This window comes from Episyrphus balteatus, chromosome 1 (assembly GCF_945859705.1).
Source record: "Episyrphus balteatus chromosome 1, idEpiBalt1.1, whole genome shotgun sequence".
In the NCBI taxonomy this organism is placed as follows: Eukaryota; Metazoa; Arthropoda; class Insecta; order Diptera; family Syrphidae; genus Episyrphus; species Episyrphus balteatus.
Window position 1 is genome coordinate 48,756,258 of NC_079134.1, and position 13,584 is coordinate 48,769,841.

At 33.7% G+C, this 13,584-nt stretch overlaps 1 protein-coding gene across 9 annotated transcripts in view; it reads right to left on the bottom strand.

Moving 5' to 3' along the window:
- Nucleotides 1–530: 530 nt before the first annotated feature.
- The window catches only part of LOC129915032 (gustatory and pheromone receptor 32a), a 38,385-nt gene continuing 25,331 nt past the window's right edge, over nucleotides 531–13,584 (bottom strand). For 3 of the 9 annotated variants that reach the window (XM_055994488.1, XM_055994499.1, XM_055994507.1), the window contains exons 10-12: nucleotides 1,086–1,148; nucleotides 926–1,015; nucleotides 566–862 (exon numbers count right to left, since the gene is read on the bottom strand). In XM_055994488.1, the coding sequence (XP_055850463.1) occupies nucleotides 758–862; nucleotides 926–1,015; nucleotides 1,086–1,148 (258 nt within the window). In that variant the 3' untranslated portion in view covers nucleotides 566–757. Of the gene's footprint in view, nucleotides 863–925; nucleotides 1,016–1,065; nucleotides 1,149–5,145; nucleotides 6,177–13,584 lie in introns of those variants that run through there. The other 6 variants (XM_055994524.1, XM_055994516.1, XM_055994528.1 and 3 more) reach the window with 5 other exon arrangements.

A 13,584-nucleotide genomic window follows, 5' to 3' on the forward strand; every position in this document is an offset into this window, starting at 1 on the left:
CGGAAGTATGGCGTTGCCGTTTTTCAAAAATTGACATATTTTTTAAGTTAATAGATTTCATCAAAGCATAGATCAATTTTATTCAAAATTTACAGACATTAAATTGAAGTATAAAATGTAAAAAAAAAATTTTAAAAAAGTTTTTGAAAAAAAATTTAAAATTAAATTTTTTTAACTTTCGATTTAAAAAAAAAAAATTTCTGCACACACAACAAAATCTTAATTTTCCAATACATATTTAAAATAAAGATACTTTGAACTACAAGAGCAAGTACGTGCGACCCAGTCGTGCATTTTATTTTTGTTTGTTTTTAGGTGAATACAAAATAATGCTTCTATAATTTTTTAACTTAAGATAGGATAGCGAAAATAAAAGTTGGGCCATCCTGGACTAACTTTGGGCAAATTAACCTTGGTTTTAAACCAACGATTTTCTTAACAGGAAAAAAAAATCATGAAAAAAAGTTTTTTTTTTATCTTTTGAAAAAATAGTGGAATAAAGAAAATTAAAGTTGGGTTATCCTGGGCTAACGTTAAGCAAGCGTACCACAGTGCAAAACCAACAATTTTTATTTTTTGTGATATATGAGTTGAAAAATAAAAATTATTCCAATATAATTTTAGAACTAAGGGTGAAAAAAAAACTTTGCGCTATCCTGAGCTAACCTTGGACAGGTTGGAAAAAAATTAGCATTTAGGGGTGTGCCAACACTTCACAAAGGAGGTTTTTGTCTGGGTAGGGTAGAAAAATGTGTTTTTAACGCTTAACAGTCTCTGCTACCATGCTGTCATCTAGTTTCGTCTCTTCAAGTTGCTTAAATTGAATAAGAATTACAAGATAAGTTGTAACTGCAGAAAATATCTGAAATAAATACATAAAAATAAATTCCAACTTTAAATTTGATATAATGTAAAATTCAAATACCTTAAAAAGAGTAGAAGTATCAACAACAAAAAACCCATATGCTGTGAATTCTACTTCCTGTCTAATGCTCTTAGTCAAAAACTTATCAATCTGAAATTCGGTTTAACATTATTATATAGGTATTTGTTATTTGTAAGTACTTTTCAAAGAAAAAAATTACTAGTATTTGATAGTCCTTGTTTTTTCCATAAACTCTTGCCAAAATTTGAGATGCGGCATTAGCCTGAAAAAAGACATTTTTTTAAGAGCCAATTTTTCAATCGTCTAATAAACAGTCAGTTAACTGTTTGACGAATAAAGTTATTAGACTCATAAACAATCAGATAAAAACATTGAATTTTTCAATTAAGAATAATTTATTCTACAGAATAACAAAAAAAAATTGTCAAATTCAAAAATATTTAAAATTAAACGTCATTTTTATTCATGATTGTTTTTGTTTTCTTGTGTTCCACTGTATTTTTTTCGAAATTCTTTCAAAACAGCTTTGACAACTGACACAATATTTTTATTGAGATTATTCCTTAGAATAATTTTTATTCGTCTCTGAAAGAAGCAGATAGTTTTATTCTTAGGAATAAGCTATATCTGCTTGTTGAAAAATTGATTTTTTCTCTATCCTTAGGAATAAGTACTAACTGACTGTTTAACTGACTATTGAAAAATTGGCCCTAAGAATAACATTAAAAATATGTTTCATTTTTATTTTTTCAATAAGAGTTATCAATATTTTTTTTTTCGTGCAAACAAATTAGTCCTCCAGCCTAAATCTTTAAAGCTTTTAATGTTTAAGCGAACCAAAATATACTTTTCTGAGAGGCTCGTTATATATGTAAAATAGGACACACAATCAACAAATTAAAAAAAAATTGTTACACTCTTGAAACTTTTTCTATAAACAAAAGTTGGATGGAAGGGTGTTTTTTCGCGGACAAGAGGCAGGGGGTGTGAAAGTCAAAAATATAGTGACTCATGTTTTTAAGGTATTTTTTGGTGCTGAATCTGATGACATAAAAATAAAGTCAATAGGTACAATTATTCTAAGAAAAGTTATTGCCAATTATAAACAAGGGTGCTTGTTTTTTGACTTCAACAGGTTAATATTATCGAAACCCATGTGAAAAACAAGATATATTGATGAAATTCGGAATGAAGGTTTCAGATAAAGCAGGGACAAAAGATTCATAAAATTTCTAAAAAATATTTTTGGTGAAAGAGTGTTTTTTGATGGGTTGATTTATGTGTGAGAAAGGAATGTAACAGTTGACATAAATTGCATTAATTTTTTAAACTTGGTGAAAAAGTTTTTTTTCTTATAAGAGTGAAAGGGTGTTTTTTTAAGAATTGATGAAATTCGAAATTAATACCATAAAAACTGGGACAAAAATGTTAAACCAACGAAAATTGATACATGTTTCGTTTATAATAGATACCAAGAATCTAAGCACTCTATAGAAAAATTTTAAGTGAAAGGGTGTTTTTTTGGGAAATAAGGAAAATCCGCCACAAGTCCGATAAAATCAATGATATAAATGGTACCCTTACGAAATATATTAAAAATGTTTTATTTCCCATGGGTATTACGAATAAAATAAGTTTATATATTTTATTTCATGTCTAAGGGCGTTTTTTTAGGTGTAGAGAAAATATGGGTATATTTGAAAAAGTGTGTAATACCTACTAGAGTAATAACTAGTGGTACCCTACTTAAATTCAGAAATTATGTTACTCTTGAAATAAAAAACAAGAACCTAAAGTGTCTATAAGAATATCATGGGTAAAAGAGTGTTTTTTTAGTGAAAACAAAAATGATGGGTCACCCTAATGAAATTTGATGAAAATGTTGGATTTGGGATAAAAATCAAGAATAATTTAGGTGAAAGGGTGTTTTTCGAAAGAGACAGTTAAAAAAAGCCAATTATTCATTTTATTTTTGTTTTCGATGGCAAATTGAACTTTATACTTAAGTTCTTAGACTTTTTACCCGAATCATTAGAGTTATTGTATTGACAAAAAGCAAACATTTTGCCAAGTTTCCTCATGAACTTTTTTTTTTTTTTTTCAATGATTAATTTGAAATTTAAAATGTTTTGCACAAACTTCAAATGGCTCTTCTGAAAGGAAAATGCTTAAATCAAAGCCTATGCTAGTTTTTCGTTTGGACACAGATCTAATGTTCAATTGCTTTGAAAAGAAGCAGTTATAGTTTATATGCTGATTCACAAAGCATAAAATGTATGTTCTGTGAATCAGCATATACAGGGTGTCCCACAGTCACCGCCCCAAATGAAAACCATATATTCCTGAGGTCATTTTAAGTCGAAAAACTTAAGAGGTAATTTTCTCGTTTTCGTCCCGTTTTCGAGTTACCACGGTTTTTATGATTTTTGCTCTCTTGTCATTTAACTGGCCTTATCTTTGCCAAACCACGTTTGATTTGAAAGATTTTTTTTACAACCAATCAAGAATTTACTATAGTTTAAGTTTGTCTCAAAACTTTTTTCTCTGCTGACAACCGTTTCGCCACAATTTTGCATCAAACACAATATTCTTCGTTTTTTAAGTTGTTTTTTACACTTTCATATCATTTTAGTCAAAAAAACACGTTAATGAGTATTAATTTTTTGTGCTTTTTATTAAAGCCCAGTTTATTTTCATAAAAAAAATAAGTTTTATTTCATAAAAAAGACTACTGAAAGTAATTAAAAAAAATAAACAAACTGAGTGAATTAAAAAAAAAATAATTTTTAAATAAAAAATTGATTTAAATGAATTAAAATTTTTTCTGGGCTTTATCTTTTTGTTCTTTTCTTAAGCACAATAGCTCAGTAAAAGTTTTTAATTCATTTAAATTAATTTTTTATTTAAAAATTATTTTTTTTTGAATTCACTCAGTTTGTTTATTTTTTTTTAATTACTTTCAGTAGTCTTTTTTATGAAATAAAACTTATTTTTTTTATGAAAATAAACTGGGCTTTAATAAAAAGCACAAAAAATTAATACTCATTAACGTGTTTTTTTGACTAAAATGATATGAAAGTGTAAAAAACAACTTAAAAAACGAAGAATATTGTGTTTGATGCAAAATTGTGGCGAAACGGTTGTCAGCAGAGAAAAAAGTTTTGAGACAAACTTAAACTATAGTAAATTCTTGATTGGTTGTAAAAAAAATCTTTCAAATCAAACGTGGTTTGGCAAAGATAAGGCAAGTTAAAGGACAAGAGAGCAAAAATCATAAAAACCATGGTAACTCGAAAACGGGACGAAAACGAGAAAATTACCTCTTAAGTTTTTCGACTTAAAATGACCTCAGGAATCCATGGTTTTCATTTGGGGCGGTGACTGTGGGACACCCTGTATATGAACTTTATTATAAACTATAACTGCTTCTTTATGAGCTAACCAACATCCAAGAAAAACTATGAAAAGTTATTTCTGTATCAGCCCTATTCTGCTGTTCACGTGAATCTCAGATCCGATTCACACATTCGATTCACTTTAGTTCTACCTTTTCATTCTTCTTTGGATTCACTCCGATAAATAGTAGAATAGTTATTGGTGAAAATTTAAAGATTATTCCCCCGAGGAACAGCAGAATAGGGCTGTACATATGTATATCTCCAGTGGTATCGAGAAACAGAAACTATGAAAAATTCCAAAGAAGCAAAAATTACAAGATTAGACAGCGGAAACATATCAAGCTTTAAAGCCAAAGCATGTACCGGCTATGTATATTAAGAACGTAAATGCATCAATACAGTGTGCAGCAAATAATTATCAAATTCTTCAGACCCGGAATAATCAGCCCTATCAAGAGTTTCAGGTGGAAATTTTTCCACCCGAAATATTTTTTTTCGCCAGCAATTTTAATTGCTATTGTGCGTTTCACCCAAAGGAAATTTAAATTTTTCCCTAAACTAGTTACCTGTCGCCAACAAAATTTATATGAAAAAAGAGCTGTCGAATTCGCATATATGTAAGTGAAGAAAAGTTGAAAATACGTGGAGTTTTCCTGACGTGAACAAATGTTCGCCCGAAACAATAGGGCAAAAGTGAAATTCAATTTTTCTGCGTGGAATCTTGTTCACGAAGAACTCCCGACAGAGCTGAAGTTTGACAAGAAACCAATAATTTATTGTCCTAAGAAGTATAACAAGTACAAAAATGATGATAAAAACACGCAATTTTTTTCAACTTTTACATAGATTAATTTACCATACCTTTATCGTCGCTCTTCCACAATTTCGCGCTAATATCGTCAAAAGAACCGTATTCAAACCAAACCACATAAAACTGTCCAGCAAAAAACTCCATGAAATATCCGTATAAGTTGTAAATTCCACAAAAATATTATAAGTATTTGTTGTTATAGTATAAAATGCATATCCCATAAAAAATGCCAACATTAAACTGCATGCCTCATTCAAAAGCTTGTAAATCTTCAAAAGCTTGTTATGCAAACGAAATGCAAATGCAACATCTTCTTCAAACATTCCCCGTGCATTTATACCAACCATATTATAACTGTAGTTATTCAAAATCATATTGACAAATTCAAAACGCATAGATACAACCTTTAGTAAGGCTGCAAGAAGCATCATAAACATTGAACATAAACTATTTTGAACTGCAAAAAATATAATAATTATGTACTGAATCCAATTTGTTATCCCTCCACCGGTAAATTTTAGGCTTGTCAAAAATATCTGAGCTGCTATAATTCCAAAAACACTTTTTTGAGAAAATTTGCAATTATTTTCAACACTTGCTCGATATGTTTCCTGAATATCCGAGTCCACTTTAAGAATGTCCTTTAGAATTGTCAAAAAGTCATTGGAATGTTTCGAACAGAGAATAATAGTTCCTGTGTAAGTGGTAACACATATAATTATCTCAATATATTGATTGATGTTATCAGTTTCGCGTTCCGTTGAAAAATCCTGAACTGAACTTTGATGATACATGCTGTACAAGTTGAAGACGGTCAAGAAATGCATTGTACTTCGAATTATAATTGAATAAATATTATTGTATTTCGATGGGGCTTCAATTTCGGTATTGGTAACTTGAGTATAAATTGGAAACAATCCAAAAGCCTTTAAAATTTTAAGCAGTAATTTCAAGTCGTGGAGTAAATTAGGTGGGTCCTTAGGACCCTCATGGAGTACAAAATTACTTTTATTTTTTTGAACTTTGAAACACATTTTTCTTTTACTGCTGAACAATCTTTTAATACTGATAAACCAATTTGTTTTGACAGAGGATAAAAGGAGCTAACTACGTGTATCTATTTCTAATGTAATTGGATTCATATCTCGATAGAAAATCTTAATATTATAGACCGTGACGATGGACGTCCATTAGTTAATTTGATAAGTAAAACTGTAAGTGAACGATATGTTTATTTGAAAATTATTAGTTATATACATAGTTAGGAGAGTGAGTAGTGCGTATCATTTGTTCATAAAGTTTACACAGTTAAAAATTAGTTGTTGGAACCTTAAACCTCGAAACCTTAAACCCATAATCTGCAATTTTTCATAGGATCCAGAACAAATTACATGCAATGAATATGAGTAGGAATTCTATAGGGATTGACATAAAGTTTATTCACATTTAATTATTTTTGAAGTTGTTTCTTTTTTTTTGAAATATATATACCTAACAATTTTGTGCATGTTTTTAATTTAAATCATTCTATATTAAATACATCTAGATAGGGCCGGATTCAGGGGAGGGCAGCCGGAGCTACGGCACTGGGCCCCCACAAAATACGGGCCCCCACAACAAACAAAAATCATATTCCAACAAATACCTACACACCACAAAGAAAAATATATATATAAAAACCAAAGAATCTGCATCATTTTTGTCATAAAGAAAAGGAAAGTGCAATCAACGTCCCGATATTGCTAGGCATTCTTAGAGAGATAAAAAATAAAGGGCCGAATACGATGAACTTTATCTTCATAGTGTGTTCAGGAATGCATCTTGAAATTATTATTATTTTTCATTATTAATATGTACATATTCATTTTTTAATTCATATGTAAATAGTTATTTTCATGCTTTTAAAACATTCGCATAATTTGTTTAAATATTTACCTAATTGCCAAACAAGTCAAATAATACCCTATGTTTTGCTATTATCATAATTTGGACCTTAATCCCTTTTTACCGACTTCCAAAAAGGAGGAGGTATTCAATTCGTCTGTATTTTTTTTTTTTTTTTTTTTTATGTTTGTTACCGCATAACTTTGGACTGAGTGAACCAATTCTGATAACTCTTTTTGTATTGGCTAGCTGGTGGCTGCAGTGTGGTCCCATTTTAATTTCGTTCACTTTTAGCCATAGGAACTATTTTAAAAACCATAAAACCTAGTTTTCATCCATGGAAGTCGGTTTTGTTTTTTTGCTAAAAATGATTATTGTTTGTTTCAACATTACCTGATAAGAAGCTTAAGTACTTATAATTTATGTATGTACATATGTATATGGCAATTGTTTAAGAAGATTTTCGCATGATCAATGCATATTTGCATAAAATCGATCTCTTCTTCAAGCAACCACCATCCAGTACAGTCCACTTGTTTAAAGCTAAAGTTAAAAGCATTAGTCTTGATCGAATTAATTCTCAATAAATTAAATTGTTATAACGTTTTGAACATTTGTCTTTAATTTAATTTAACTTCGTTTGGAGAATTTATTATTGCTGATCAAAGTTGGTCCTTCGAGCCGGATTTTTTTTTGTATAAATCGGATTTCTTGTAATTTTGAATTTTGTTGGTGGTTGCTCGATCTTTTGGATTTTTTGGATTGGAGCTGGAGACATTTTGGGTATTAATATACCTAAAGGTAAAATTGTATCGATTTATTGAAAATAAATATATGCTGTTGCTGTTTGCTGGGATTGCTGTTTTTGTTGGATTGCTGTTGTTAGGATTTTCTGGAGTGCTGTTCAGGATAGTTTATAGATTTTTTGATAGACATTTGAAGTGCACAATTTTGTGAAATCGTGTGTTAGAATTGTTGGTTTCTCGTGTTCGGTTTTGACTTTAAAATAATTATAAGAATCATGAATATTCTAAGACGATCACGAGGGCTCATTCGTATATCTTAGAAGTTGCCGATGAAGATATCGAAAATTTAGAAACGCGATTAGAAAGGTTAGAGGAAACGTGGAAAGATTTTTGTTTGAATCACAATGAATTCTTTCAATATTCCGAGGAAGAGGGATACGTTGATCCCGAAATCGATTTTGAAACCACGGAAAGGAAATATCTTGATGCTAAAAGTGCATTCATAAAAGCTATTAGGAAAAATTCTCCTCCACTTCCTCCACCTCCTCCTCCACCGCGTAACCAAGCCAATAGTGATTCTTCGGATGAACATTCCAAGCAACAAGCCGCCTTGTTGGAAACGTTTTTAAGCAATTCGTGTACGGTTTCAGCTGCGACAAGCAGTGAAATTGAGTTGCCCAAATTTAAAATATCTCCTTTTGGTGGCGATTATCGCGAATGGCCAGAGTTTCGAGATATGTTCGTCGGGAGCATTGGCTGCAAAGAAAAACTCTCGGGTGCTCAGAAAATGCGTTATCTAAAATCGTTTTTGACTGATGAGGCCGCAAAAGTTTTAAACGGAATTGAAATAACCGACTCTAATTACGAAGAGGCTTGGGATAAACTTGAACGGCGCTATAATAAGCCGTTGTACATTATAAACGCGCATATAGAAAGTTTTATGAAGATGCCAACGGTGGCAGTTTCGGATAGTGGTCATTTGCGTCGGTTAGCAGATAAATCAGATTTTTTTTTTTTTTTTATATAATGAGCGCGCACTAAAGGGATTAATCTACCCTTAATATGATGAACACAGTACGAGCATTAGGAAAATAGGGAGGGGTTTGAAAGGAGATACCGATGTACATTAGTTTTGAAGTCCTGAGTTTTGAAATGGGATGGAAAAACAGAGGCGGGTAATGCGTTCCACATTCGCGTAGTGCGGCTGAAGAAAGAATCTCTGTATTTGACGGTACGTCCGAAATTGGACTCGAGGGTAAACTGATGAGCATTCCTGGAAGCGCGAGTGCTACGGTTGAACTGTTTAAGGGGAGGAATGCAACTAGCTATTTCTTCTGAGCATTGCTTATAAAAATAACGATAGAACAACGTGAGGCATGAGACGTTACGCCGGTGCTCGAGAGACGTAATTGTATCAGATATTGATCTATCACCTATCATTTTTATAGCTCTATTTTGTATTCTATCCAAGAAACTCAACGACGTTATTGGTGCTCCTGCCCATATGTGGGAGTTATATTCGAGCTTTGGACGGATATATGCCTTATAAATAACTGCTAGATCAGACGGGGAGAAAAATTTCTTGCATCTTCGGAGGAAACCTAAACATTTAGCAGCGGATTTAGCGGTGTCAAATATGTGTTCATTCCACAGGAGGTGGTTTGTTGTGCATTACCGAGAACTGAAAGGTGGTCGGTTTCCTCGATGCAAGTACCACTCATGGAAAGTGGCATGGGAGGAAGGTTTCGCTTTAATGAAAGTAAACAGCATTGTGTTTTTACCGACTTCCAAAAAGGAGGAGGTATTCAATTCGTCTGTATTTTTTTTTTTTTTTTTTTTTATGTTTGTTACCGCATAACTTTGGACTGAGTGAACCAATTCTGATAACTCTTTTTGTATTGGCTAGCTGGTGGCTGCAGTGTGGTCCCATTTTAATTTCGTTCACTTTTAGCCATAGGAACTATTTTAAAAACCATAAAACCTAGTTTTCATCCATGGAAGTCGGTTTTGTTTTTTTGCTAAAAATGATTATTGTTTGTTTCAACATTACCTGATAAGAAGCTTAAGTACTTATAATTTATGTATGTACATATGTATATGGCAATTGTTTAAGAAGATTTTCGCATGATCAATGCATATTTGCATAAAATCGATCTCTTCTTCAAGCAACCACCATCCAGTACAGTCCACTTGTTTAAAGCTAAAGTTAAAAGCATTAGTCTTGATCGAATTAATTCTCAATAAATTAAATTGTTATAACGTTTTGAACATTTGTCTTTAATTTAATTTAACTTCGTTTGGAGAATTTATTATTGCTGATCAAAGTTGGTCCTTCGAGCCGGATTTTTTTTTGTATAAATCGGATTTCTTGTAATTTTGAATTTTGTTGGTGGTTGCTCGATCTTTTGGATTTTTTGGATTGGAGCTGGAGACATTTTGGGTATTAATATACCTAAAGGTAAAATTGTATCGATTTATTGAAAATAAATATATGCTGTTGCTGTTTGCTGGGATTGCTGTTTTTGTTGGATTGCTGTTGTTAGGATTTTCTGGAGTGCTGTTCAGGATAGTTTATAGATTTTTTGATAGACATTTGAAGTGCACAATTTTGTGAAATCGTGTGTTAGAATTGTTGGTTTCTCGTGTTCGGTTTTGACTTTAAAATAATTATAAGAATCATGAATATTCTAAGACGATCACGAGGGCTCATTCGTATATCTTAGAAGTTGCCGATGAAGATATCGAAAATTTAGAAACGCGATTAGAAAGGTTAGAGGAAACGTGGAAAGATTTTTGTTTGAATCACAATGAATTCTTTCAATATTCCGAGGAAGAGGGATACGTTGATCCCGAAATCGATTTTGAAACCACGGAAAGGAAATATCTTGATGCTAAAAGTGCATTCATAAAAGCTATTAGGAAAAATTCTCCTCCACTTCCTCCACCTCCTCCTCCACCGCGTAACCAAGCCAATAGTGATTCTTCGGATGAACATTCCAAGCAACAAGCCGCCTTGTTGGAAACGTTTTTAAGCAATTCGTGTACGGTTTCAGCTGCGACAAGCAGTGAAATTGAGTTGCCCAAATTTAAAATATCTCCTTTTGGTGGCGATTATCGCGAATGGCCAGAGTTTCGAGATATGTTCGTCGGGAGCATTGGCTGCAAAGAAAAACTCTCGGGTGCTCAGAAAATGCGTTATCTAAAATCGTTTTTGACTGATGAGGCCGCAAAAGTTTTAAACGGAATTGAAATAACCGACTCTAATTACGAAGAGGCTTGGGATAAACTTGAACGGCGCTATAATAAGCCGTTGTACATTATAAACGCGCATATAGAAAGTTTTATGAAGATGCCAACGGTGGCAGTTTCGGATAGTGGTCATTTGCGTCGGTTAGCAGATAAATCAGATTTTTTTTTTTTTTTTATATAATGAGCGCGCACTAAAGGGATTAATCTACCCTTAATATGATGAACACAGTACGAGCATTAGGAAAATAGGGAGGGGTTTGAAAGGAGATACCGATGTACATTAGTTTTGAAGTCCTGAGTTTTGAAATGGGATGGAAAAACAGAGGCGGGTAATGCGTTCCACATTCGCGTAGTGCGGCTGAAGAAAGAATCTCTGTATTTGACGGTACGTCCGAAATTGGACTCGAGGGTAAACTGATGAGCATTCCTGGAAGCGCGAGTGCTACGGTTGAACTGTTTAAGGGGAGGAATGCAACTAGCTATTTCTTCTGAGCATTGCTTATAAAAATAACGATAGAACAACGTGAGGCATGAGACGTTACGCCGGTGCTCGAGAGACGTAATTGTATCAGATATTGATCTATCACCTATCATTTTTATAGCTCTATTTTGTATTCTATCCAAGAAACTCAACGACGTTATTGGTGCTCCTGCCCATATGTGGGAGTTATATTCGAGCTTTGGACGGATATATGCCTTATAAATAACTGCTAGATCAGACGGGGAGAAAAATTTCTTGCATCTTCGGAGGAAACCTAAACATTTAGCAGCGGATTTAGCGGTGTCAAATATGTGTTCATTCCACAGGAGGTGGTTTGTTGTGCATTACCGAGAACTGAAAGGTGGTCGGTTTCCTCGATGCAAGTACCACTCATGGAAAGTGGCATGGGAGGAAGGTTTCGCTTTAATGAAAGTAAACAGCATTGTGTTTTTGACGCATTAAATTCTACGCGATTTTTTATTCCCCATTCAACAATGCTATCAAGATCAGAAATTAATGAGTTAATCATATTAAGCCGTTCGAGATCCACATCCGAAGAACATGGGCGAGAATCAGGAAACGAATATGAAAAACTGAGGGTACTATCATCAGCAAAACAGTTGAGTGGATTAGAAGTTTCAGACAGGAGATCATTTATAAAAATGAGAAAGAGTGTCGGAGACAGAACGGAGCCCTGTGGCACACCAGTGGGTTTCAGACTTGAATCCATCCAATACGACTTGTATTGAACGGTTCGAAAGGTAATTTCTAATCCAACGAAGAAGAGATTCATCGACGCCAAAAGCACGCATTTTCGAAAGAAGAGCTTGATGCCAAACTCTATCAAATGCCTTTGAAATATCAAGTGCAACAATCTTACTTTCTCCAAAACGATGTAAAGATTTGTTCCACTGCTCGGTGAGATAAACTATCAGATCACCAGTGGACCTGTTTCTACGAAAGCCGTACTGCCGGTCATTAAGAAGCTTCCGTTCCTCAAGATATTTCTTAAGTTGAAAGTTAATCAACGTTTCCATGACCTTGGAAAGAAGGGACGTAAGTGCGATCGGTCGGTAGTTTGAGGGTGAGGAAGATTCGCCTTTTTTAGGGACAGGCTGGACAAATGCTGTTCTCCATCTACTCGGGAAGAGACCAGTAGAATAGGACAGATGAAAAAGCTTACGCAGTGGTTTTGCCAGCGTGGAAGAACACCTCTTCAGAACGATGGGGGGGATACTATCCGGGCCAGCGGACTTGTGTATGTCAAGATCTTTAAGAACTCTTGCTACTGTACGAGTGCGAAAGAAGATTTGTCCCATGAATCCGTTTACGCGCTCAAGTACTGGCGGAGTCATGACACTATCAGGCAGTGTTGAGTTGGCAGCGAACTGCCTCGCAAGTAGGTTAGCTTTATCGGCAGAACTAACAAATGGAGTGTCGTTGAAGACGAGCGTTGGAACCGACGACGAGGAAGTGTTGCGAATATTTTTTACAAATGACCAAAAATTTTTACTACCTTTGGGACATTGTAGTATTTTTTGCCTTAATGCCTATCATGCAAAAATTTGGTTCGTCGAATATGGGCGTTACTAATAATCTTTCTTCAGAAACCCCCTCGACATCTCAAGGTTCCTCGTTGTCTATTGTTAGCAATCATGTTCAAAATGAAATTCGTCCCTCCGGTATTTTGCCCACAGTTGTTGTCCAGGTTGCAGATACTCTTGGTAACAAACAACTTTGTCGCGTTTTGCTCGATACAGGTTCCCAAGCTTCTTTTGTAACTGAAAATTTGGTGAAAAGGTTACATCTTCGTCGTCGTCACGCTCGTCTTCCAATTTCTGGAATCTCTTCGCTAGAAGCTGGTGTTACACAGGGTGCTGTGACCCTGAATCTTAAATCCTGTTTTGATTCAAATGAAATGGATGTTGAAGCCTTCATTTTGAATAAAATCACTTCGTATACTCCTCTAGTTCCTCTTGATTTTGATAAATCTTTGCTGTTGGGTGACTTGAAATTGGCCGATCCAGGTTTTGACATTCCAGGACCAATTGATGTTTTGTTAGGATCTGACAAGGCCTGGAATATTTTGCGTGATGGTCGTCGCACTGACAAAAACGGGAACATTATTG